The sequence below is a fragment of the Elephantulus edwardii genome, unplaced genomic scaffold, assembly GCF_000299155.1.
Source record: "Elephantulus edwardii isolate Elephantulus edwardi_28Jun2011 unplaced genomic scaffold, EleEdw1.0 scaffold00068, whole genome shotgun sequence".
NCBI classification, from domain to species: Eukaryota; Metazoa; Chordata; class Mammalia; order Macroscelidea; family Macroscelididae; genus Elephantulus; species Elephantulus edwardii.
In genome coordinates, this window is record NW_006399818.1 from 8,583,914 (window position 1) to 8,610,118 (window position 26,205).

The window sequence follows — 26,205 nt, forward strand, 5'->3', positions numbered from 1 at the left end:
GCCTTTTAGAAGCTGTAAATTGCACAGGAGTGCCTGCCTGTCTTCCTTCTGCTGAGCATCTGGTGAATCGGATCTGCCTGCCTCACCAATAGGCCATCAAAGTGCCTTCATTTACTTTGTAAAGAAAGTTATTAAAATCAATATATACAGCTGGCAACTTTAAAAAGGTATCAGTCTGCACCACTGACATAGATAAACAAACTAATAGAACTAAACTCTCCAAATATAAAAAAGACACATGTCCAATTGAAATATATCCCAATAATGTAAGAATGAAACAGACAGATATCCTTCTGGTACTCTTTGCTTTTCTCTAGTGCCACAGCCTCTTCTAAACCCAGCTTATATTTCTGGTAGTTCTCTGTCAATGTACTATTCCTGTTGTTTCTGGATAATCTTCAACAGAATTTTGCTTTCATGTGATATGAGTGATATTGTATGATCATTTCCACCACTGAACCATTGGCAGCACTATGATGGATGGAGAAGAGACTGGGGTTAACAGTTATAGCTTGCTCGGTTCTACAATCAACGCTCTTGGCACCAGTAGTCAGGAAATCAAAAGACAATTTGCATTGTCAGGGACTTTGCAAGAGTACTGAGAAGCAATGATGTCAGTCTAGAGGGTAAGGTGCACCTGATCCAGTTCACTGTCTTCATAATTATTTGCTATGCATCAGGTAGCTGGATATGACTATGGATGATTGAAGAAAAATTCATGCCTTTGAGTTGTAGTGCTGGAGAAGAGCATTGAACATACCATAGGTATAACATAGGTCTGTCTTAGAGTAAAACCAAGTTTCTCCTTGGGAGTCTAGAATTCTGAAGCTCCATTTTACATACTTTGGGCATAAGGTCAGGAGGGACCTATCCTTGGAGGACATCATGCTTGGAAGGGTGGAGGCACAAGGCAGGAGAGGAAGACCTGAGATGAGATGGATTCATATAGTGACTAGGGCAATGGGGGGGTAGGTGTGTCGGAGTCAGTGAGACTGGCTCAGGACAGGGTAGGCTTCAGAGCTTTTATACATAGGGTCACTATGAGGCACAGGCAACTCGACAGCACATAACAACAACAACAACAATTTAAGAATAAGGCCATATAATTTTTACCTTCTATAATTCAATTAAAAACTGTCTACTGAGCTTCTGTCATAGAGAGATGCTTGGATATTAAGGAAACCAAAGTTTAGCTGCAGCTTTAGAAGGCTCACAAGTTCCTAAAGGGTTTGGGAGGATGCACACTCTAGTAATTAAACATGAAGTAGCTCATATAACTTAGAACTTTAAAAGAGAACCAACAGTGAACTGGGTAAAGAGAGGAAGGCATTATTTATAATTAATCATAACTGCACCTGAGAAAGTAGGATGGATTCCTATGAGAAGCAAGAAAAATGTTAGAATAAAGAAGAGCACCAGCAAAGGCATAGAGAGGCAGGGAGTAGAAGTCACACACTGAGTACAAGAAACAGAATAACTTCCAACATCATTAATACAATCACTACTCCTAAAGCTTCTCTACGTTCCAGTGCAATCTTCAGAGTTTCTTCTGACATCCATTTTGGTCTTTTCTTCCACTTCTGTCTTTGTAATGACCGTTTGCACTCTTCCTGGATGATACATTTAACATCCTCCCACAACACATCTGGTCTTTGCTCATTAGTGTTCAAGGCCTCAAACCTGTTCCTGAGATGATTCTGAAATTCAGCTGGGATGAAATGAAAGTCATATTTTGGCTCCTGTGGATTCGATTTAATTTTTCTCAGCTTCAGCTTGAACTTGCATATGAGTAGTTGGTAGTCTGTTCCACAATCAGCTCCGGGCATAGTTTTCATAGCTGATATTGAGCTTCTCCAGCGGTTTTTTTCCACAGATGTAATCAATCTGATTCCTATGCATACCACCAGGTGAAATCCATGTGTATAATCTGTGTTTATGTCTCTTAAAAAAACGTGTTTGCAATGAATAAGTCATTGTGCAAAATTCAATCATTCTATCTCCAGCTTCATTTCTGTCACCTAGTCCATGTTTTCCAACTACTGATTCTTCTTCCCTGTTCCCAACTTCTGCGTTCCAGTCGTCCATTATTACCAATGCATCTTGACTGCATGTTCGATCTATCTCTGACTATAAGAGTTGGTAGAAATCATCTATTTCTTCTTCTTTGGCTCTGGTTGTTGGTGCATATATCTGAATGATAGTGGTGTTCACTGGACTTCCCTGTAAGCGTATGGATATAATCCTATCACTCACAATGTTGTACTTCAAGATGGATCTAGAAATTTCTTTTTTAACTAAGAAAGCAACTCCATTTTTCCTCACCTTTTCATCTCTAGAATAATATATCATACGATCATCTGACTCAAAATAACCCATGCCAGTCCATCTCATCTCTCCAATGCCTAGTATGTCAATATTTATGCATTCCATTTCTTTTTTAACAATTTCTAATTTTCCTACATTCATGTTCCAATCACTAGTGTCTGCTTACAACTGTTCCTCTTCCTTTGTAATTCCATGCTTGAACGTTCTACCTAGATTGAAGATCTATCAACAATCTGCGTTATGTAGAAGACACAACCTTGCTTGCTGAAACTGAGGAGGACCTCATGCACTTACTGCAGAGGGTCGACGGCACATAACAACAACAACTCCGAAAACACTATTTCTGGTCTTTTTGGCTGAAATCTCATACTGTGAAAATGTCAATTGTATGAAAATATTCAACAATGGAAAAACATTATTTTAAAAATTTAAAAAATAAAAAGTTATAAAAAACAAAAAAGGTCAATTGTCTGCCTGACCTCTGCTCTTCACACAATTAAAATGTCTAAAATTAACCAATTATCTATCTCTATCATCAAGAGTTCTACTCTATGCCCACCACTGCTTATCCTAATACACTATCTTAATGAATATCCTAAGTTCTTAACCTCTCTATGATTCAGAGGTTCCATTATTCAAACCAACTAATACTTGCTAGTTCCTAAGTGGATTACATTAAAAATATAATCTGAATAGTCTATAATTTGACTTGATACTTTATAAAACAGAACTATTATTTCTAATAATTAATAATAGCACATCATTAATAAACCATTTAAAATCTCTCCGCTTCAGTTCTCTCATTTAGAAAATGGAAACATCTGCCTCATTAAGGTTGCCACAGCCATTAACTGACATGGTGTATGTGTAGTACCAGCCACGGTATCAGCACACCTGCGGTTCTTTTGTTATAATGGGAGACAGTGTTCTATCCTGAGCTTTGAATATCGAGAGCTGAAAAGCAAGAGCTCATCAAGGGCTAAATCCTAATGAAAATTTTGATTGAGAGCAATATTCCCAGGGAGAAAAAAGAATATTTCTATAATAATTATGTGAAAATAACCCTTTGGAATATGAAGCTCTAGGTTTTTAAATTCACGTACATAAAAGTTTTTTACAGCTCATGTTGCAGGACCAATTTATCAGAAAATGAAACTGGAAAAAACGACTGATGTTTACATTTTATGGATATAGTATCTATACTAAATTAAAAAGACAGTTCACAAATAAGTGTTTCCAAGTGTGATTAATATTTATATAAATATTAATTCCATATGAAATTAAACCACAATTATAACCAATTAATTCCACATGAAATTATGAAAGTATAAGTCTAAATTGATATTTACTATACCATTTATCTGTGAAAGCATTACCAGTCACCAGACCTGCTTAAAGAACAATTAATATGTTAACTTGTATTTTCATCTTTTAACTAAATAATAAACCAAATGAATCAGTGTTTCTCTAAGTCCTATGACTGTAAAGAAGCATTATCTGTAAGGTATTGCACTGCTAACCAAAAGTTCTTATTTTTAAGCAGTAGTTGAGACCTACTGAATTATAATTTCAAGAGAAATAACCTGAAAGAATACATTAATTTAGTAAGTATCCTAAGTGACTGTAACAATCAGTCTGGAAAACAATGGAACAAATTAACCATAATGCCATTTCAAAACACAAGAATCATCACCATGGGGAGCTCTGGTGGCCTAGTGGCAAGAAGCTGCACTGCAATCCCAGAGGCGCACAGTTCAAATCCACCAGATGCTCTGCCAGGAAAGGAGGGACAATCTCCTCCTGTACCAGTCAGATCCGATTTGACGGTACACACACACACACACACACACACACACTAATAAAATAATAATGAAAAAAATTTAAAAAGAAAAGAATCATCATCATACAAATAACTATAAAGGGAACATTCTAAAACTACTAGTACTACCACTATAAAAGAAAACCAACTTGAATTAGGATGAATATTACCAACTCACACTGGTAAAAAGACTTGTTTCTCAGATGAGAGAGAGAACAGTTTAAAAGGGATATGTAATTAGGTATTATTTTCATGACAGGAGAATTATTGTCATTGTCCAGAACGATGGCTGCATAATGGAGTGGACTAGAGGGGAGGGACTGCATAACAATGAAAGAATTTTTCTTTTACTTTTCAAAGAGAACAACAAATTGGAGGGAGGGGCAGGCAGGGAGAAAAGTATAATTATGAATGAATGGAAATCCAGAATCTCTAAATTTTCATTAAAATTAATAATACTAACAGTTTTTAAAAAAGGACTTGCTTCTCTAACACTTAGAAAACCATTTAACTCTTTTAATTAATCTTAAAAGGACCTTTATTTTTTCTCCAATTCTTGCTGATTCTAGTCAATCTAAAGACCAAATTTTCCTGTCCATACTATCAAACCTGGAATCATGAACTATAAAATCTCACACTGCTCAATGACGAATTGCAAAGAAGTTCATTTGAAAATTATTTTTCAGTAATTGTAATATGTATTCCAACTATAAATTATAAATCTAAGAAACTTGCCATTCAGTTTGTAGCAATGAAATGTATCACCATTACATTCTTATGTAGAAAGACACTGGTTACACTCTAAGTACTATAGAGGAAGGTGGTTCATTGTATGTAAGAAGGAAGAAGGGAGTATGTATAGACATTCTCAAAGAGTAGAAAGGGTTTATTACACAGCACATACCAAAAATAAAACAAAAACTCCAAACTCAATCCCATTAGTACAACTGATTACAATCCTATGTACCATCCAGAACACTTTAAATAAATGGTCCAGTACGCCAGGGTACGCAACTTGAGGAAACACAGTAAAACCTATGGAATCATTCTGTGCAGATAAACGGCACACTCCAAAAGTAACAAAGAAATTTAAGAAAATTATTTCTTGGAAGCAAAAGTAAACAGCTAATTTTTAGAAAATGTTATTTTTAAAAAGATATAGTCAGATTTTTTAGGAAGATTTTATAGACTAGTGAATCGTAAACATTCTCTCTCTTAAAAAAAAAAAAGTTCTCTGTCTCCCACAACCAGGAAAAATAGATGAATGGGATCTTCTAAGAATAAAATACCTATGCACATCCCAAAATTTCTCCAACAGGGTAAAAAAAGGGAAGCCACAGACTGGGAAAAAGTATTTGGTAATAACATGTCTGATAAGGGATTTATCTCTAGAATTTATAGAATATTCCACAAGAAGATAAAGGTAAACAACCCAATTGAAAAAGGGGCACAGGACATGAACAGACACGTCACCAAAGAAGACATTCAGATGGCAAACACACACATGAAGAAATGTTCAAAATCCCTAGCTATAACAGAGATGCAAATCAAAACAACTATGAGATACCATCTCATCCCAGTAAGACTAGCAAAATTTAACAGAACAGCAAGCAACAAATATTGGCGAGGTTGCGGTGGGAGTACAAATTAGTGCAACCATTCTGGAAGGCAGTATGGTGCTTTGACCCAGCAATTCCACTACTGGGAATATAATCTGAAGAAATCAGAACTTCCACCCGAGCAGATATATGTACTCCCATGTTTACTGATGCTTTGTTCACAATAGCAAAGAGTTGGAAACAGCCCAAGTGTCCATCAACAAATGAATGGATAGAGAAGATGTGGTATATTCACACAATGGAATATTATGCAGCACTGAAAAACAAAGAACTCATGAAATATTACACAAAATGGGTGACCATGGAAGACATGCTGAGTGAAATGTCTCAGTCACAAAAAAGACAAATACTGCATAATGCCACTGTTATAGAACAGGACTGATATGAGGGTTGGGAGGAAACTAAGAAAAGAGAGGATAAATAATGTACACGGTATTAAAACAGATGAGGGAGAAAACTGCGTAAAAGGAATATATGATTAGGTATTATTGGCATGACAAGAATCCAGAATAAAAGTTGCATAGTAAAGTGGTCAGGGAGTGGGGGAATGTATAACAATGAAAGAACCTTTTTTTCCAAAGAAAAAAGAAAACTGGGGAAGAAGGGGGAGAGAAAAATGTGCAACAATGAATGAATAGAAATCCAAGTTCTTTATAAAGTTTCATTAAAATGTAAATAAAATCTCATACATTGAGAAACTTTAAAACACAATTAAAAGCACACATGGCAATGAAAAAAAAGTTTTCTCTGACTCTTCCTCTTTCACCATTAGTCTGCCAGTTTGTTGTACTGTGATAATTTGAGTGTTGATGTGATGCCGGAAGGTATTCCACCAATGTTTCAAATGCCAGCAGGGCCAGCCAAAGTGGACAGGTTTCAGCAAAGCTTCTAGCCAAGGCAGACAGGTTTCAACAGAGCTTCCAGACTAAGGAAAGGAAGCAGGCTTAGTCATATACTTGTAAAATAATGGGCCATTGAAATATCTATAAAAAGTAGCAGAACACTGTCTGATAGAGTCTTAGCAGATGAGGCCCTCAGGTTGAAAGACATCCAAACTACAACTGGGGAGGAGGTGCCTCATCAAAGCAGAGTTTCCCTTCATTACTTGCATGGCATAAAGCTTTTTCACCCAACGAGGGCATTTATTGCCGATATAACATGACTATTGTCAAAGTGATGCCAAGAATTAGCTAAGCACCGTGGAGACTGTCAAGATGGTGTAGGACGTGACAAGGTGTCCTTCAGCTGTACATAGACTTGCTAAAAACAGCACCTAACAACAACAGCAACAGAATAATCCAAAAGATGTGTAATTTATTAAGAGTTGAACTTAATTCTTAAGAATCATAAACACTCCATTAGGGCAAAGAAAGTATTTAGTAGTTGATTTACAGAATGCCTAAACTCGCCTTCCATTTCCTGCTGCTGTACTACATCCGATTCATCAACAAGACTTAAGAACAAGGAATGCAGGATTTAAAAAAACAAACAAACAAACAAAAAAACACCACACAGCAAAAAAAACCAACCTTAAAAATAAAATCTGCTATTTTTGCTATTAAACTTCCTGTAAAATGTCCATGTGACCCAACTCTACTACGTGGAAACAGCTCATCTTTAAAGGAAACAACAATATAACTCAACCAATAATGCCTGTCCTAGCACTGTATCCTATAAATACATAGAATGAAATGATAATGACAACTCTAAAGCACAGACGAAAATTTTACAAAATGGAGTATAGTTTAAAAGTAGTGAGACAGGCAGGCAGAGAGAGTGGGACACAACGTCAATTAAATGAACATGGAAAAACTTCTATATAGGCATATGCTTGCTTATATCTTCTCACACACACTCTACAGGGCAGAGGTGAGCAAACTAAAGCTGATGGGCGAAATGTAGTCATGACCTGCTTTTAGTAAGTTTTATTGGAAGACAGGCATATCATTTCTTTATTATCTGTCCTGTTTTCCTGTTCAACATTTCAAAACAGAGTTGAGTAACTGTGGCAAAGACTCTATGACTTGCAAAGCCTAAAATAGTTACTATCTGACTCTTACAGAAAAAGTTTATTGGACCTGACACAGAAACACAATATGTTACAGTATATCTAGGGAATAGGAGGTCTCTGTGACACAAATATTTAAGTAGGAAAGGGCAATAAAAATAAGCAGATAGTTGGCAGAGACCGGTTGAAGGGCCTTCTAGGCCATGTTGTATTTTAGGTAAAGGAATACATGTTAGGTGATTGGCTATACTGACAAAAGAATGTCACAGAGGAGAAAGTTTGAAAGCTGGAAGGACACCATGTTTCTCAGCCTTTCTTGCAGTTAATATGATGAATTAATATACCCACTTTCAGACCTGAATCATAAAAATATCCAACAAGCCATCCTCTATTTTCCTAACTGCTGACTAAGGCCAAAACCTAGGGCCACTTTGGTGGCTCCACGTTGAAGGTGGCAGAGGCTGTGATCAACTGTAAAGAGTTTTAATCCTCTAAATCCTACTCTCAGTCACAGATTAACTTTGTATGAACAAACAGACTTCTGTATTGTTATACAAGGGAAAAAAATATTGTTTCATGGGAGAAACACCTAAGAAAAGAGAGTCTTTGAGGTTAGGGGCTTTTATTTTCTTTATGTCCTATTTCTGAAGATAACAGAACTGATTATGAAAAGAATTCCCATTGTTAGTCCTATTGTGGTTGTGAGGTTTCATCAAGTATACAACTTATAATGACCCCTATAAACAATGATCTGAACTTTGGCCTATTTTGTGACAGCCTCATCTTTGACACACTTGAGCCCATTGTTATACTCACTGTGTCACCCCTACTGTGGGTTATCCTCTCTTTTGGTTGATGTTCCACTTTTCCAAGCATGATATTTATATTTTCCCCCAAGAAATGGCCCCTCCTAACAACATGCACAAAGAATGTGAGACGAAGCTTCGTCATCCTGTCCTTTAAGGGGCACCCAGGTTGCACTTTCTCTGGAGGAATCAGGCATGCCAGGCCTGCACTTGCGCATCATTCCTAAAGATTAATGGACATCTCTTACCTTTGTCCTGAAACAGTTGCAATTGGTGATGGACCATTAGGGGCTCTTGGTTCTTCACATGTACTCATTTCCATTATTACTTTATCCAGAGACTGACAAAATTACATTAAAAGATAAATAATCAATCAAATATCTTACTTTATGCATTTTAGAAAGTATTATATAAGGCTATTTTCTACTTCATTACTTCAAAAGCACAGTAAACAATGAGGAGAGCCATTTCAAATGTCTCCCTAAAAGCCTAAAAGACAAATGCTAAAAGAGAAAACAATCGGCTCTGTCCTTTCTCAAAGTACTTACTATATGGTCGAGCAACTGTCCAAAAGGAGTATGAATAAAGAAAATAATTATAAAATGTAGCCATATAATACTTGAGAATCTCTTTAATCATAGAACATAGATTAACTACTAAATAGATAATTTTTTAAAATTCTTTCTCAGAGGAACACTTTTTTTCCTGAAGATCTAAAGTTGCTATGGATTGACTATCCTTCAAAATATGTGTTAGAATCTTAACTCCTATATCAATGGACTTTTAAATACAAAGGCCCACCCACTAAGTACTGATTGATTTAAACAAGAGGCTTCCAGCCCACAGTGAATTGTTAATTAAATCCAGACTACCACTTTACTCTCGATTATTAATGAAATAAAAAAATGACCAGTTTACCCCCAACTTTCAATCAAATCAAATTCTAGGGTGTAGGTTGTTTTGATCTGATTGAAAGTCAGGGGTAAATATGAGCTATGGTGGCCTAGTGGCAAGGGTCTGTGCTGCAATCCTGAAGGCACGCAGTTCAAGGCCATCAGCTGTTCCACAGGAGAAGGACGGGCAATCTCCTCCCATGAGATTAACTGCCTCTGAAAACTCACCAGAGGGTCAGCTATGGGTCATTTCTAACTCTACCGTACACAACAAACAGGGGTAAACTGTTTGGTCATTTATTTATTAACAATCAAGTATAAGCTGATTGGTTGTCGAGAATTAATTAAAAATCTGCTGTGGGCTGGGAGCCTCTTGTTTAAATAAATCAGGACCTGGTGGGATGACTTTTGCATTTAAAAATTGGCTGCTGTACTGAGATAACGTCAGGTTGCTGTGATAATGAAAGCTTTGCCACAGGTGTTTCAAATGCCTTAAGGGTTACCCATGATGGACAGGGTTTGGTAGAGCTTCCAGATTGAGAGACCTGGGAGCAGGACTGACATCCACTTCTTAAATAACAAGCCTTTCAAAACCCTATGAAGCCTAAAGAAATTATGATAAATTACAGAACAGGGTTCAGATTTTTTTGTTCATAGGGTTGATAGGAGTTGTACTCAATTCTACAACACTTACTAACAACTTAACAATGCACATATATAATTCATATATATCATCCTGCTTGGAAACAGGGTTTTATTATGTTTATCAAATCACACCCAAGTAGGGAAGGTTCTACATCTGAGCACTTCTGAGTTATAAATGAAATAAGTTACATACATATTCAAGGATGCTAAGTGAAGATCACCAAGGAACAACAATGAAGCAATCATAGCTGAGGCCCTGATTTCAACTTCTGACCTCCAGAACTATGAGAAAATATATATGTTCTTAAAATCACTCACTTGTATTTGTTTAAGGCAGCACTACCTAACTAACATTGTAGCTATCGCCAATACAATTCCAGCCATTCACTCATCCTTCATTCCTGATTTTGTTCATGCTATTTATTGCCTATTTTATTTATCTACTTATTCATTGTCAGTTTCCTAAATTAAAAACAGAATATAAATTCCCTCAGAGTACAGATCAAGTGTGGAGTAAATTTTTATAGAAAGAAAAAATAAAAAAGAGTTAAATTTTCTTCAGTATGCCTTAAAAAAGCAGAGTCTATTAAGGAGCATAATATTTAACATACGATAATCATAAAGCTAAAAACTCTAAATTTGATGATATTTTTTAAAAAGAATCCCACAGAGTTAAATGATGAAATAAAAATATACCAATTTAGAATATACCTCTTAAAAGTTAGTGTTAAAGTGAAGAAAATAGAATAGTTAAATAAATACATGTATATAAATATTTATTTACTGAGCAACTTAAAAACTCACCAAGCAGATGGGATGTGTTTTCAGTTTAGTCCATGGGATCTAGGGGGAGAAAAAATTCCTTAAAATGAATTACTAAAAAAATGTAAACTCATAATTAACACAGATGCCCTCTTTATAAAGCAATGATGACAATGATTTTAGTTGCTGGTGAGATGATTCCAATGAATGATAACCTCATATGAACAGAGAAAAGACCAGTGCCTTTTCCAAAGTGGCAAGCCAAGCTTGTCTTCTGAGCTTGTCTGTCTAGGTGGCTTCACACTAGCTAGTGGTTAGCACTTAATTACTTGCACCACTTAGAACTGTCCTTATTTGCCTATGCTGTAATTTTTTTAAATCATTCTTGCACATTTTCTTCCTTCTTTTCCCCTCCCCAGTCCACCCCGAAATGTACCCCTTGTTCCACATTATTCTCATACATATAATGTATAATCATATATTCTTTTCAGTTCTTCCCCTCATCTGTTCTAATGCAGTGTTCTTTTTCTAACTACTCTTTCCCCAATTCCTGTCCAGCCCCCCATGTCTATCCTATTGTACAGTGCTATTATGCAGTAATTAACCTTCTGTAACTGAGATTTTTCACTCTGCATAATGTTCTCACGGCTCCATCATGTTGTTTTACTGTTTTATTGTTTTTCAATGTTGCATAGTATGCCATCATGTGGAATACTACACAGCATTGTTCCACAGTTTTTCAATCCATTCATTTATTGATGGGCACTTGGTTTCCTTCCATCTCTTTACTATTGTGAATAATGCAACAATGAACATGCTGTCTTCTTTAAGTAGTGGATTGCCAGGTCCTTTCTCTCATAGAGCTGATAGTGAGTTGAAACTGCCAATCTTCAGATTAGTAGCTGAGCACTTAATCTTTATGTCACTACAGTGCCTTTCTATAGTGATAGAAAAAAAATAAAGCCAGTGCTGCTGAGTCCAACTTATAGCAATCTTCTGACAGGTTTCTAAGGTTATTTGTCTTAACAGGAAAACAATGCTCAATTTTCTTCCAAGGGTGAATCTAAACCACTACTAAACTTTCGTTTTGTAGCAGAACATTATAAGCATTAGCCCATGAGTGCTTCATTTTAGTGATGGGTATATCAAATTATATCAGATGACTGTTTTTTCTTACATTGTAAAATAATAAGATGAATATTCCATTTATATTTTTTAAAATCAGATGTATATGCTTTATAAGAAAATATTGTTAGTTGTATTTTCTTAGTCATTTTTTCAAACGTTGTTAATTGCTCCAGCAAGTTTTCAGAAGTTGTAAATTGCCTAGGATGTAACGGTCCGTCTTTCTCCCATGGAGTACAGCTTGTGGACTCGAACCATGTACCCTTGGGTTGGCAACACAAGCCCTTACTCACCAAGCCCCAGCACCTTCTTTTTAAAAATGTTGTTGTTAAGTGCCATTGAGTATGACTCAGAGTTAATAGGGACTGCAAAACTCACTAAACTACTGCTATTACATCATTTCTAATACATAACAACCCTACAGCATTGAACAGATCTATCTCACAGGGTTTCCAAGGGCCATTCTCACAGGAACAGACTGTCTCACTGCCTGATCTTTCTTCAACAGAGCAACTAGTGATTTTAAACAGCTGAGATGTTTATAATAAACACTCACTTAATACTTAATCCACTGCACAAGAAGGACTCCTTGAGGAACTACACAGCTTCTTTTAAATATCTGTGTAACCCGATCTTAAAAGTATTTAAATTTACAATTTAAACTAAGACTTATGAAAACAAAATCAGGGTTTTGCCGATTGGATGATTTATTTAATCCTAAAATTCTAAATGTTCTTATTATATAAAGACAAATACTGAAGTAATGTCATTCACGTAAAATGTAGGTAGCAAAAAAGACATTGTTGTTGTTGTTATGTGCCATCGAGTCACTTGCGACTCATAGCGACCCTACATACAATAGCCCCAAACCCTGCTCTATCCTGTGCCAATCTCATTGCCTCTGACACACCCATCCCAATTACCCCAGTCACTGAATCAATCCACCTCACAGAGGGTCTTCCCCTCCTGCGCTGTCCCTCCACCCTCCGAAGTATGATGTCCCTCTCCAAGCACCTATCCCTCCTTACAACATGTCCAAAGTATGTCAGACGAAGCCTCAGAATCCTTGCCTCCAAGGAGCAGCCCGGTTTAACCCTCGCCAGGATGGATGAATCTGTTTGTTTTCTTGGCAGTCCATGGTACATTCAATACTCTTCTCCAGCACCACAGCTCAAAGGCATCAATTCTCCTTCTATCCTCCTTAGTCACTGTCCAACTCTCTGATGCATAACAAGTAATTGCAAAGACCACGGCCTGTATCAGACGCATCTTGGTCTTCAGAGTGACACCATTGCTCTTCAGTACTTTGGAGAGGTCCCTAACAGCAGACTTTCCCATTGCAATACATCTTTGAATTTCCTGGCTAGTGATGCTAAGACTGTTGACTGTAGAGCCAAGCAGACTAAAGTTGTTAATCTCAATCTCTTCACCATCCATCCTGATGCTGCCAATTGGTCCAGTGGTGAGAATCTTTGTCTTCTTGATATTGAGTCTCAATCCATACCAAAGGCTGCAGTCCTTGACCCTCCGCAGCAAGCATTTCAGATCCTCCTCAGTTTCAGCAAGCAGGGTTGTGTCATCTGCATAACGCAGATTATTGATAGATCTTCCACCAATCCTGACGCCACACTTCTTATAGAGCCCAGCCTCTCGGGTTAATCTATTCTGCATACAGGTTGAAAAGGTATAGAGATAGGACACATCCCTGGTGTACACCTATCCCAATTCTGAACCATGCAGTGTTTCCTTGCTCTGTTCTGATGACTGACTCTTGGTCCAAGTATAGGTTTCTCACTAAAATGATCAAGTGTTCTTCTCAGAGTCAGCCACAGTTTGTTATGATCCACACAGTCAAACACCTTTGCATAATCAATGAAACACAGATAGACATTCTTCTGGTATTCCCTGCTTTCAGCTAAGATCCATCTAACATCAGATACAATACCCCTAGTACCACGACCCCTTCTAAACCCAGCCTGGACTTCCAGCAGTTCTCTGCTGATGGGCTATTCCAGTTGTTTTTGGATACTCTTCAGTAGAATCTTGCTCGCATGTGAAATCAATGATACCGTTCTATAGTTTCCACACTCTGTTGAGAATCTCAATCTCTCTCTCTCAAAAAAAGACATTATCCTGCACTAAATGTTATGTCTTGGTAGATGTTTGTGTTTACAAAGGACAGGGCAGGAATTAAAGGTAAATATGATACAGGCAATCTATATATTTTGTTGTTATAAGTTTAGGTACATTTCCCCATTCCTTTCTTTGGAGCCCAATTTTTTTTTATTTAACTTTTTAAAATTATTATTAATTTTAATGAGGATTTACAGAGACTTTGGATTTCCATTCATTCATTGTTGTACTTTTTCCCCTGTCCATCCCCTTCCCCCAGTAAAAAAAAATAAAAATTATTTCATTGTTATACAATCCCTCCCCCCAAGTCCACACATCATTATGCAGGCTTTGCTCTGGACTCCTGTCATAACAATAATACTTAATCATATATCCTTTTTAAAAAGTTCTCTCCCTCATCTGTTTCAATGCAATGGTGTACATAATTTATCCCATCTTTCTCAGTCTCCTCCCAACCCAAATGTCAGTCCTGTTTTACAACAGTGGCACTATGTAGTATTTGTCCTTTTGTGACTGATACATTTCACTCAGCATAATGTCCTTCAGGGTCACCAATTTTGTATAATATTTCATGAGTTCTTTTTTTTTTCAATGTAGCATAGTATTCCACTGTGTGAATATACCACAGCTTCCCTATCCATTAGTTTGATGATGGGCACTTAGGGTGTTTCCAATTCTTTGCTATTGTGAACAAAGTCATGATACCATAGGTGTGCAAAGATCTGCTTGGGTGTTGGTTATGCTCTCTTTAGGGTATATTCCCAGTAGTGGAATTGCTGAGTCAAATGGTATTTCCATTTCCAACTTTTTGAGAAAGCACCATACAGCTTTCCATAGTGGTTACACCATTTTACAATCTCACCATCAGTGAATTAGGGTTCCAGTCTCTCCACAACCTCGCCAGCATTTGTTGCTTGCTGTTCTGTTAAATTTTGCTATTCTGACTGTGGTGAGATGATATCTCATAGTTGTTTTGATTTGCATCTCTCTTAGAGTTAGGGATTTTGAACATTTCTTCATGTGTTTGTTTGCCATCTGAATGTCTTCTTTGGTGAAGTGTCTGTTCATATCTTGTGTCCATTTTTCAATTGGGTTATTTATCTTGTTGTGGTGCTCGAGTATTTTATAAATTCTAGATATAAGTCCCTTATCTGACATGTCATTACCAATACTTTTTCCCAGTCTGTGGCTTCCCTTTTTACCCTCTTGGAGAAATTTTTGGATGTGCATAGGGATTTGATTCTTAGAAGGTCCCATTCATCTATTTTATCCTCTCCTGGTTGCAGATTTTTCAGGATGCTTGGAAGACTGTTTATGTGACTTCTAGAGTTCTTCCAACCTTTCCTTTAATGAAGTTTATAGTCCTTGGTTTTAGTCCTAGGTCCATGATCCACCTTCCGTTGGTTTTTGTGTGTGGAGTAAGGTGTGGATCTTGCTTGGGTTTTCTCAGATAGTTTTCCAATATTGCCAACATCATTTGTTAAAAAGGCTGTCATTTCCCCAGTTACCTGATTTCATCTCCTTGTCAAAAATCAGTTGACCATAGTTAGATGGTCTGATTTCTGGATTCTCAATTCTATTCCACTGATCTATTTGTCTGTCATTGTACCAATACCACACTGTCTTGACAACCACGGCGGTGTAGTAGGATTGGAAGTCAAGGAGTGAGATGCCTCCTACCTTGTTTCTATTTTTAAGGAGTGTTTTGCTTAGTTAGGGCTTGTTTCCATTCCAAATGAAACTGGAGATTGCCTTTTCTATCTTGTTGAAGAATGGGATTGGTATTTGTATTGGGATTGCAATGTAAATTGCCTTTGGTAGTATTGCCATTTTCACAATATTGAGTTTTCTTATCCATGAGCAAGGGATATTCTTCCACTTCTCCAGGTCTCTTTTTGTTTCTTGTAGTAATGTTTTTGTAGTTCTCTTTGAATAGATCCTTTGTGCTTCTGGTTAGATTCACTCCCAAGTATTTAATCTTTTAATAAGCTATTGCAATGTGTATTGTTTTTCTTAGCTCCAGCTCTGTATTCTCTTTGTCACTTGTAGAGAAATCCAACTGATTTCTGTATGTTGATCTTGTATCCTGCCACTTTGCTGAATTAGTCAACTATGTCCAGTGATTTTCTCGCTGAGTCTTTAGGGCTGCTTTCTAAGTATACTATCATATCATCTGTAAGAGAGATAATTTTACCTCCTCTTTGCCAATTTCGATATCTCTTATTTCCTTCTCTTGTCTTACTGCTATTGCTAAGACTTCCAATACAATATTGAATAAGAGAGGTGATAGTATGGAGCCCAAATTTTAATATTACTAATATTAATATCAGCATGTAGTGTTTCTAATGAGTAGACTCTCAAACTAAACCTAGCTTATAAGGGCATCAATATATTATCAAAGAAAAAGACAAATAGAGAAAATATGTTATCATAATAAAGAACAATAATAATAATGAGGAGGAGGGAGAGGAAAAAAATCATTCAAGAATTTTTCCCTTTAACTGAATATGGTATGAATCCTAAATGAGGCCCTGACAGCCAACATAAAATTCAAAGACCATATAACAGTTCTGAGTAGAAGAGATTCATATTTTCATATTAAATTAAGTCATTAAAGTAAATGAAATCTAGAAAACTGATAAACTCCTAAAAATGAGGAAGAAACAAATGAAGGAATAAAATTTCACATAAATCTCTTTGAAATACTCAAATTTAGTAAAAAACAATCCCAATCAGTTATATTTTCATTTAAATAAACTGTATATTCACAACAAAATGTAAACTTTTTTATTACACAAGAAATTCAATGAGAAGCACTACCTTTGAAAACATGCCAAGTAGAACAACAACATTATTAAGCTAATTAGTAATTAATAATTTTAGTAAAATTAAATGTTAAATGAAATTTTAAAATTAATAAATTAACAAATATATGAATTCTCAATTAAGTTCTAAGATACACTCTTGCAACCACTTATGCAAAGGCATGTTTCCAAATTATATTAATAAAAACAGTTCTTTATCAAAATTGTCTACAATAAAATATTCAGAAAAATAGGGATAAAATAAAAATTGAAAATACAAAATGCCTTCCACAGAAAGCCAAGTCTCACCCTAATTGATGCTTTGTTGCAAAAAACTTTGTTGATAGCAAGCCATGTTGGCAAGTCTAACATATTCTGGAGGACTTCTTCATCCAACTCCAGATTTTTCAGTTCACCTTCTCCTTTCAGGGTACTCAGATTTATCTTATCAGGAGACAAATTTTTGGTAAATCTGAAAGATAATATATGTTGATATTAGTTTTAAAGTTAGTTATTATACCTGAGTCAGTCTTGCAATACAGACATTAAAAAATGTAATAGCCACCCAATAATTTCAAATTAAGGATAGAATTTTATTTAATCCAAGATTTTCCATATGTTGTTTCTTTTACTATACACATTGTTGTTGTTAGGTGCCAGGGAGGTAAAGCAACCAACCCTATGAACAACACATCTGAACCCTGTCCTATCCTTTGCCATTCTCATCATCCATCCCCGAAATGCTAGAGCCCACTGCTGCTATCACTGTGCCAAACCATATCTCTGACGGTCCTCCTTTCCTTCACTGACCTTCTACCTGTCCAAGCTTGCTGACCCTTATTCAGGAATAGCTCCTTCTAACAATATGTTCAAAGGATATAAGATGAAGCTTCAGCCTCTAATGGACACTCTGGCTGTACTTTCTCCAAGAAAAGTTTTTTTACAAAGAATGAACAGGATTCAACACTCTTCTCTAACATAACAACTCAAAGGCATCAATTCTTCTGTCATCTTTATTCACTGTTCAGCTCTCAGATGCATATCAAGCGATTGAAAAGTCCATGGACCTAATTAGGTAATCTTGGTTTTTAAACTGACATCATGGCTCCAAAATATTTTGGAGAAATCCCTGACAGGAGACTCTCCCAATGCAACATGGTTTTTTGATTTTTTGACTACTAGTACCAAGTACAAATATATTAGATACGTTCTAATCTACTAACCAATCTACAAAGAAGGTAAGAAATTAAGAGTACCCTTTAGCAGCAGCAGTAGTTATTTATCATGACAAAACTGATGATCAAAGAACACAATACTACTTTTAGAATCATTCAGTGACTTTCAGCTTTATAAATGGATCCAAAGAATTCTAAGTAAATATGTCTTTCTTAAAAGCTATATGAGGAAGAGGGTTGTACAACTACATTTAAGAGAAAATGTTGGTGTTTCCCAGGTGACACTCTAAAAACATCAATTATCTGAAACATTGAACTTGCTATATGAATGCTATTTATTATTCCTAAAGGTACTACGAAAACAGAATCATAAAATGCTTAATGAAAATGCCAAAAATCACACAGGAGATGAAACTTCCACTGCATTAAATAACTCAGGTTTTCCATAATGACTCATTGAATGAGACCTTCTGAAAATTAAGTACCTGTGTGCTTCACAACCTTTCCCAAAAGCTGAAAAAAATCTTACAGACTAGAAAAAAAAATGTGGAGATGACATCTCAAAAAAGAGTCTCAGAAAGAAAATTTACAGACTATTAAAAGGAAACTTTCCACAAGGAAAAGAATAATAAGCCAATCACAATACAGGCTTAATGACATCAAGAGACCTTTCACAAAGGAAGCCATTCAGATGGCCAATAGACACATGAAGAAATGCTCAAAATCAGTGGCAATCAGTGAGATGCAAATAAAAACCACATTGAGATACCATCTCACCCCAGAAGCAGTAGCAGAAGTTTAACAAGACAACAGCAATAAATGATGGAGAGGTCATAGAGAGAATGGAACTCTCATGCAATGGTACAATCACTCTGAAAGACAGTTTGATGTTTTCTCAAAAAGTTGAATGTAGAAATTCAGTATGATCCAGCTAGTCTACTGCTAGGAATATACTCAAGGAAATTAGAACAGAGATACAAATGGAAATGTGTACACCTATGCTCATAGCAGTGTTATTCAGAGATGCAAGAAAATGGAAACAGCCAAATGCACATCAACAAATAAATGGACTGAAAAATTTGGTATACTCACACAATGGCATACTACACAATACTAAGGAGAAAGAATTTCTTTTTATATTTTTTTATTTTATGCTGGTTTACAACAGCAATGACTTTGTAAAATACTATATAACATGGAAGAGTCTAGAGAGCATTATGATGACTGAACTAACTCAGTCTCATAGGGACAAATACTGCATAAGAGTAATACTTTAAAAATAGTATAACTGGTTAAGATGTGTATAAAAATCCAAAAGGGAAAAGGGAGGGTATGAAACCAGAGTTTGGTGGGTAGAGGAGGGTGGGGTGAAAGAATTAAGAAAGATCTAATGAAGACCTGAAAAGATGGGGTAGAGACATAGAACAATGGTAATTAATTTAATAATACAATGTATATGGTTTGAATCCACCAGATGTGTCAGATCTGATTTGATGGTACACACACAAAAAAATAATGACATTTTTTAAAACATTTTAAAAAACTAGAATGTATATGAGTATTTAAAAGTCAGTCCCTGAGGGATATTTTAATCACTTGTTATTGTATTTTGGAGGAACATTCTTCTAAGTCTGTACAGCACTCTTCTGTCAATATGTACTGAGGTGATGTGGGTTTGCTGTGACATTGAACCTTGTGCCACTGGGATCTCAGATACTATAAATGGTTGCCCATGGTGTGGAGTGCTCAGTTTAAGACAGGTTTGGAAGCAGGTGTGGCATCCACTTCCTGAACCTTATGCCTCTGGAAACTCCATGAACTTGGAGAAACAATATTTATAGAAAGGCTTTATGTCTTTTGTTCATAGGGTCAGTATGAGTCCTGCGGGACTTGGAGGTAATCAACAATAATACATATGAATATCCATTTAAAACACAGTGTGAATTCAAGCGTGTGTGAATCATAATATATATAAATGATACACAATGTATATGAATTGCATATGCAACCAAGATAAAATAAAGTGGAGGGGAAAACTCAGTGGACTGTTACTATGAGTTGGAATCATCCCCGTAAAAAAAAAAAAAAAACAAAACCCGTAACTCTTCAAGAATGGTAATGTAATGGCAGCCTGGTCAGACACACCACACAATTTTTTTCTACTGAAAAACAAAGTGAAACAGATATAGATCATAATCTTAGAAACCTGAGCAACAAAATAAAAGATAAAAAATTATTAACACTGACTAAATGAAGAAACAGAACAGAAACAGTGAACTAACAGAGATATGGGGAAGTATCCTACCAGCTGAACCAGCCATCTTTAGATAAGTAAACCACATTCTCAGGTGGCGAGTAGAGAGGACGAGACACAGTGCAGGCAAAAAGCTAGGTAAGAGCTCCAGGGTCCTAGATGAATATTGCATGGAGGGACCACATAACCAGGAAATATGAACAAGAATCACTTACCTTCAGTGGTCTCTTTGTTCATGCAGGTTGAAGACCCACACCGAGGAAAGGATTTGTGTTGTAACAGCTAACACTAGACTGTGGACACTGAGAGCTTACTGAATCTGCACTGAGAATGACTAGCATCCAAGCTGGTCCTCAGCAACCACAGGTACATGGTTTCCCTTCTTACCTGCCCCACTCTGCTACCCTAATGATCAGAGTATAACCCTCACACTCACACTACTGGAAGCCCAACCATGCTGGTTCCCAACACTTTGTTTACCGAGCAACCAGTAGCAATCTCTACCACAGATAATCCATCGTGTACTACATGCTACTATCTGGGTAGCTAGTGACACATGCTCATGTCTACCACAATCTAGGTCTCTCAATGGCTACTGGGGACAGGAATGCATTAGCATATCATACACCACTTAACCACCATCACCGCACTTGGCAAAGAAAGTTTCTGCTTGATGCCACTCACGTCCCCAGAGACCAGAAGTATACACTTGTGCCTGCTGCTGTACCTGAGACATGCATTCCCACTCACATACACTCTCACTTACTGCTCTACCTGCTCTCTTACAACCTCACAACTACATGCATTGCCATCTGTCATCCAGGCTTTTCCCTTCTTTATGACATCAATTTTGGCAGCTGTGTATGCACCTGCCCACTTCCCACTCTCCAAAATCAGCAAGGTCTGCAACCACTTGGCAATACATTTGCCCACTCCCATCCTCTACCTCCTCTACCTGACAAGTAACAGCAAATATGATTTACTATGCTGGGGATGAAAATGTGAGAAAAAATGGGGTTGGCTTCATAATTACTAAAAAAGTCATTTCTATACTAATCATGAAATACAATGTGGTGAGTACAGGATAATATCCATACGCATACAAGGAAGTCCAGTGAATACCACTATCATTCAAATACATGCACCAACAACTAGAGCCAAAGAGGAGGAAATAGAAGATTTCTACCAACTTATGCAATCAGAAATTGATCAAACATGCAATCAAGATGCATTAATAATAATGAGTGACTGGAACGCAAAAGTTGGGAACAGGGAAGAAGGATCAGCAGCTGGAAAACAAGGGCTTGGTGAGAGAAACGAGGCTGGAGATAGAATGAAAGAGTTCTGCACATTCAATGATTTATTCATTGCAAATACCTTTTATAAGAAACATAAATGCAGGCTATACACATAGATTTCACCTAATGGTATGCATAGGAATCAAATAGATTACATTTGTGGAAAGACTCGGTGAAGAATCTCAATATAAGCAGTGAAAACCAGGCTGGGTGCTGATTGTGGGACAGACCACCAACTATATATGCAAGTTCAAGCTGAAGTTGAGGAAAATTAAATCAAGTCCATTGGAACCAAGATGTGACCTTAAGTCTGTCGCACTCGACTTTCAAAACCATCTAAGGAACAGGTTAGAGGCCTTGGACACCAGTGAGCGTAGGCAAAACAAGCTCTGGGAGGATATCAAGAAAATCACTCATGAAGAATGCAAAAGATCATTACAAAGGCTGAAAAAGAAGAAAAGACCAAGATGGATGTCAGATGAGACTGAGTATTGCATTAGAGCGCAGAGAAGGCAAAGCTAAAGAAAGAAATCAAAGAGCTCAACAGAAAATTTCAAAAGGCAGCGAGGGATGACAAAGCAAGATACTATAATGAAATGTGCATAGAGCTGGAGTCAGAATATCAAAAGGGCCAAACTCACTCAACGTTTCTTAAGCTGAAGGAGCTGAAAGACAAATTCAAGCTACGGGTGGCAATACTTAAGGAGGGGTAGAATGTTGAATGACCCAGGAAGTATCAAAAGAAGAAGGAAGGAGTACACAAGTCACTGTATCAGAAGGAACTGGCTGACACAGGGGAATTTCATGAAATAACATATGCGCAAGAGCCTACGGTGATGAAGGAGGAAGTTCAAGTTGCTCTGAAGAAATTGGCAAAAAACAAGGCTCCAGGAGTTGACGGCATACCAATTGACATATTTCAACAAACAGACGCTCACTAAGTTGTGCCAGGAAATCTGGAGGACAGCCAGCTGGCCAACTGACTGGAAGAGATCGCTATTTGTTCCCATTCCAAAGAGAGGTGACAGGGGAGCTCTGGTGGCCTAGTGGCAAGAAGCTGCACTGTAATCCCAGAGGTGCATGGTTCGAATCCACCAGATGCTCTGCCGAGGAAGGAGGAGCAATCACCTCCTGTACCAGTCCGATCTGATTTGACGGTACACGCCCCAACAAAAATAATAATAAATAAAAAAAATTTAAAAAATAATAATTTTTTAAAAAGAGAGGTAACCCAACAGTGTGTGGAAATTATCGAACAATATCATTGATATCACATGCAAACAAGATTCTACTGAAAATTATCCAAAAATGCTTGGAACAATATGTCAACAGAGAACTGCCAGATTTGCAGGCTGGATTTAGAAGAGGTCATTGTATTAGGGATATTATAGCTAATGTTAGATGGATCTTGACAGAAAGCAGAGAATACCAGAAAAATGTCTATCTGTGCTTCATTGACTATGCAAAGGTTTTTGACTGTGTGGATCACAACAAGCTATGGCTGACTCTGAGAAGAATGGGAATCCCAGAACATTTGATTGTGCTAATGCAAAACCTATACTTGGACCAAGAGACAGTCATCAGAACAGAGCAGGGAGGCACTAGATGGTTCAAAATTAAGAAAGGGGTCCGTCAGGGATGTATTTTGTCTCCATACCTTTTCAATCTGTATGCAGAACAGATCATCCAAGACACTGGACTGTACGAGGCATCAGGATTGGTGGAAAAATCATCAACAACCTGAGTTATGCAGATGACACAACCCTGCTTGCTGAAACTGAGGAGGACCTAAAGCGCTTGCTGCAGAAGGTCAAGGACTGCAGTCTTCAATATGGATTGAAGCTCAACATCAAGAAAACTAAGATTCTCACCACTGGGCCAATTGGCAGCATCAGTATGGATGGTGAAGAGATTGAGATAGTTAACAGTTTTTTGGTTTGTTTTTTTTAACAGTTCTAATTTACTTGGTTTCACAGTCAACACTCTTGGTAAGAGCAGCCAGGAAATCAGGAGATGAATTGCATTGGGAAAGTCAACTGTGAGGGATCGCTCAAGAGTACTGAAGAGTAATGACATCAGGCTGGAGACTAAGGTGCGCCTGATCCAGGCTATAGTTTTCACAATTACGTGCTATGCATCAGAGAGTTGGACAATGAATAGAGATGATAGAAAGAGAACTGATGCCTTTGAGCTGTGGTGCTGGAGAAGAGGGTTGAATATACTATGGACTGCTAGGAGAACAAACAGGTTTGTCCTGGAGAGGGTGAAGCCAGAATGCTCCTTGGAGTCAAGTATTCTCTGAAGCTTCGTCTGACATACTTTGGGCATGTTGCAAGGAGGGAGGAGAGGGACATCATGTTTGGGAGAATGGAGGGATGGCGCAGAAGAGGAAGACCCTCGATGAGATGCATCGATTCTGTGACTGGAGTGGTGAGAATGAATGTGTTTGAGACAGCAAGGTTGGCACAGGATAGAGTGGCTTTATAGGGTCACTATGAGTCGCAAGCGACTCGATGGCACATAACAACAACAACAACCCACTACACTTGCCTCCTCATTCTTTCAGAATGCAATCACCTTCTCTTGTGTCACTGGATCAATGAAAGACAACAGCCAAAACCCAACAGAGCCACCATCAGCTGTAAAACAGGGGACCTGTGCTCATACTCCCAGCCACAATCAATCATAAATAGGTAGTGAGTGTTTGAGTGCTACCACAGTAGCTGTAAGAGTAGTAAGCCTGCCAAGCCTGCCTGGATATATAGCACAACAAAACAAAAAACTGACATGGAGAAAACAAACATATAATCAATAAATGAATAAAATAAAGACTCAATAGTTTTATGGTAACAAAGAACACCAAATTACACAAAGAAGCAGGATAATGTGGATCAAGTAAGTGATCAAAATACAGGGTCAGAAAACCATTCTGAGGTGACAAAACTACATGATGCAGATGGAATTCAAAGCTTCTATTTACGATTTTTAAAAGAGATTAATAAAGAGAAGAAAGAAAACACAGATGAGATTCTGAAAGAAGTTAGGAGGTGGGGTGGGAATACACACACACACACACACGAACAAAATCACAAAATAGACAACTAAAATGCTGCAGAAATCTATTAACAGTAACATTTCAGAAATAAGCTAACTCAATGTGTTGTCTGTGAGTACGGTCAAGTCGGAACTAACCCAGAGCTGACCCTCCAGGGGTTTTTCAGAAGCAGTTGGTTGCACAGGAGGAGACTGGCCATCCTTCTCCCACAGAGCAGCTGGTAGATTTGAACCACATGGCCTTTGGGATTGCAGCATAGCTTCTTGCCAATAGGCCACCAGTGTTCTCTAACTCAATGTAAGCACATAAAATTTAATTTTAAAAAAATCCGTGAAATGGAGGGTAAAATCCTTGATGCTAATTTGGTTGAGGAATATTTCTTTTAAAAAAACACTGTAAAAAAATGAAGGGCACTTGAGAATTATGTGGGTAAACTATCAAGAGCCATAACTTACGTGTAACATAAATTATACAACAGAAAGGGGGGGGGAGAATTGTTGAAAATCTGCTGGCTGAAATAATTCCTAATTTCTTGAAAGACATGAAGATGTAGCTCCAATAAACTAATAAAGAAGCTCTATAAACTCTGTATCATGTGGAGCAACATCAAGAGGCCTAATTCATGTGTGACTGGAATTCTAAAACAGGAAAAGATCAAGAAAGTACAGAGGAAATTGTTGAAGACTTGCTGAAAAATGAGAAAACAAACATTCAAGTTGACCAACTGCAACAGGACAGATGTCAAAAGAAAAACAGCAAGACAAAATGAAAGTTTACAAAAATAAAGACAAAGAATAAAGAAAACAGCTCAGGAAAATGAAGAGTTACCCACAAAGGAAAACCAAAAAGATTAAGCTCTGACTTCTTAGCATGCAAGGAGGCATGTAAAAGGAAAGACACATATAACATCTGAAAGAAAAAAATTCCAGCAAGTAATTCTATACCCAGCGATACTATACATTAAATATGAAAGTAAAATTGGAAAACTTCCAGATAAACAGGAGCTAAGGGAATTTGTGGAAAACAAGATCAAGCAACAATAAATTCTTAAAAGGATCTTTTTGCAAAAAGAGTCAACAGCAGGCAACAAACCAAAATTAACATACTTGACCTACATCATTTACACATTGACCCTGAGAGAAATACACAAAGTAGATTAACATATGACATTCAAAATAAGGAACCAGAGATATCGCTACATAAATAAGGACAAGTGGAATGATAAAAGAGGGAATTAGAAGTGTAGTCGTACAACTTCTAAATAGAGAAAAAATAATTTACAATAATATAAACTGCTTTAAAATTGATAATAAAAAGAAGCTCACAGAGTAACCACCAAGAAAATCGGTAAGCTTTTTAATCAAAATAATAAAGAGAAAAACCATATAGACCCAGTAAATACCAAAACACCAAGTTAAAAAAAAAATAAGAAGCTTTTTCAGAGTTCACTGCAAAGACTCGGAATGCTGCCTCAGATGCAGGAG

The 26,205-nt window shown here is 37.1% G+C and overlaps 1 protein-coding gene across 1 annotated transcript in view; it reads right to left on the reverse strand.

The window, feature by feature from the left end:
- Positions 1-26,205, reverse strand: part of UHRF1BP1L (UHRF1 binding protein 1-like) — a 126,735-nt gene that overhangs the window by 66,811 nt on the left and 33,719 nt on the right. Inside the window, 3 exon segments of the mRNA XM_006888516.1 lie at positions 8,826-8,917; positions 10,920-10,958; positions 17,249-17,411. Of these exon segments, the coding sequence (XP_006888578.1) occupies positions 8,826-8,917; positions 10,920-10,958; positions 17,249-17,411 (294 nt within the window).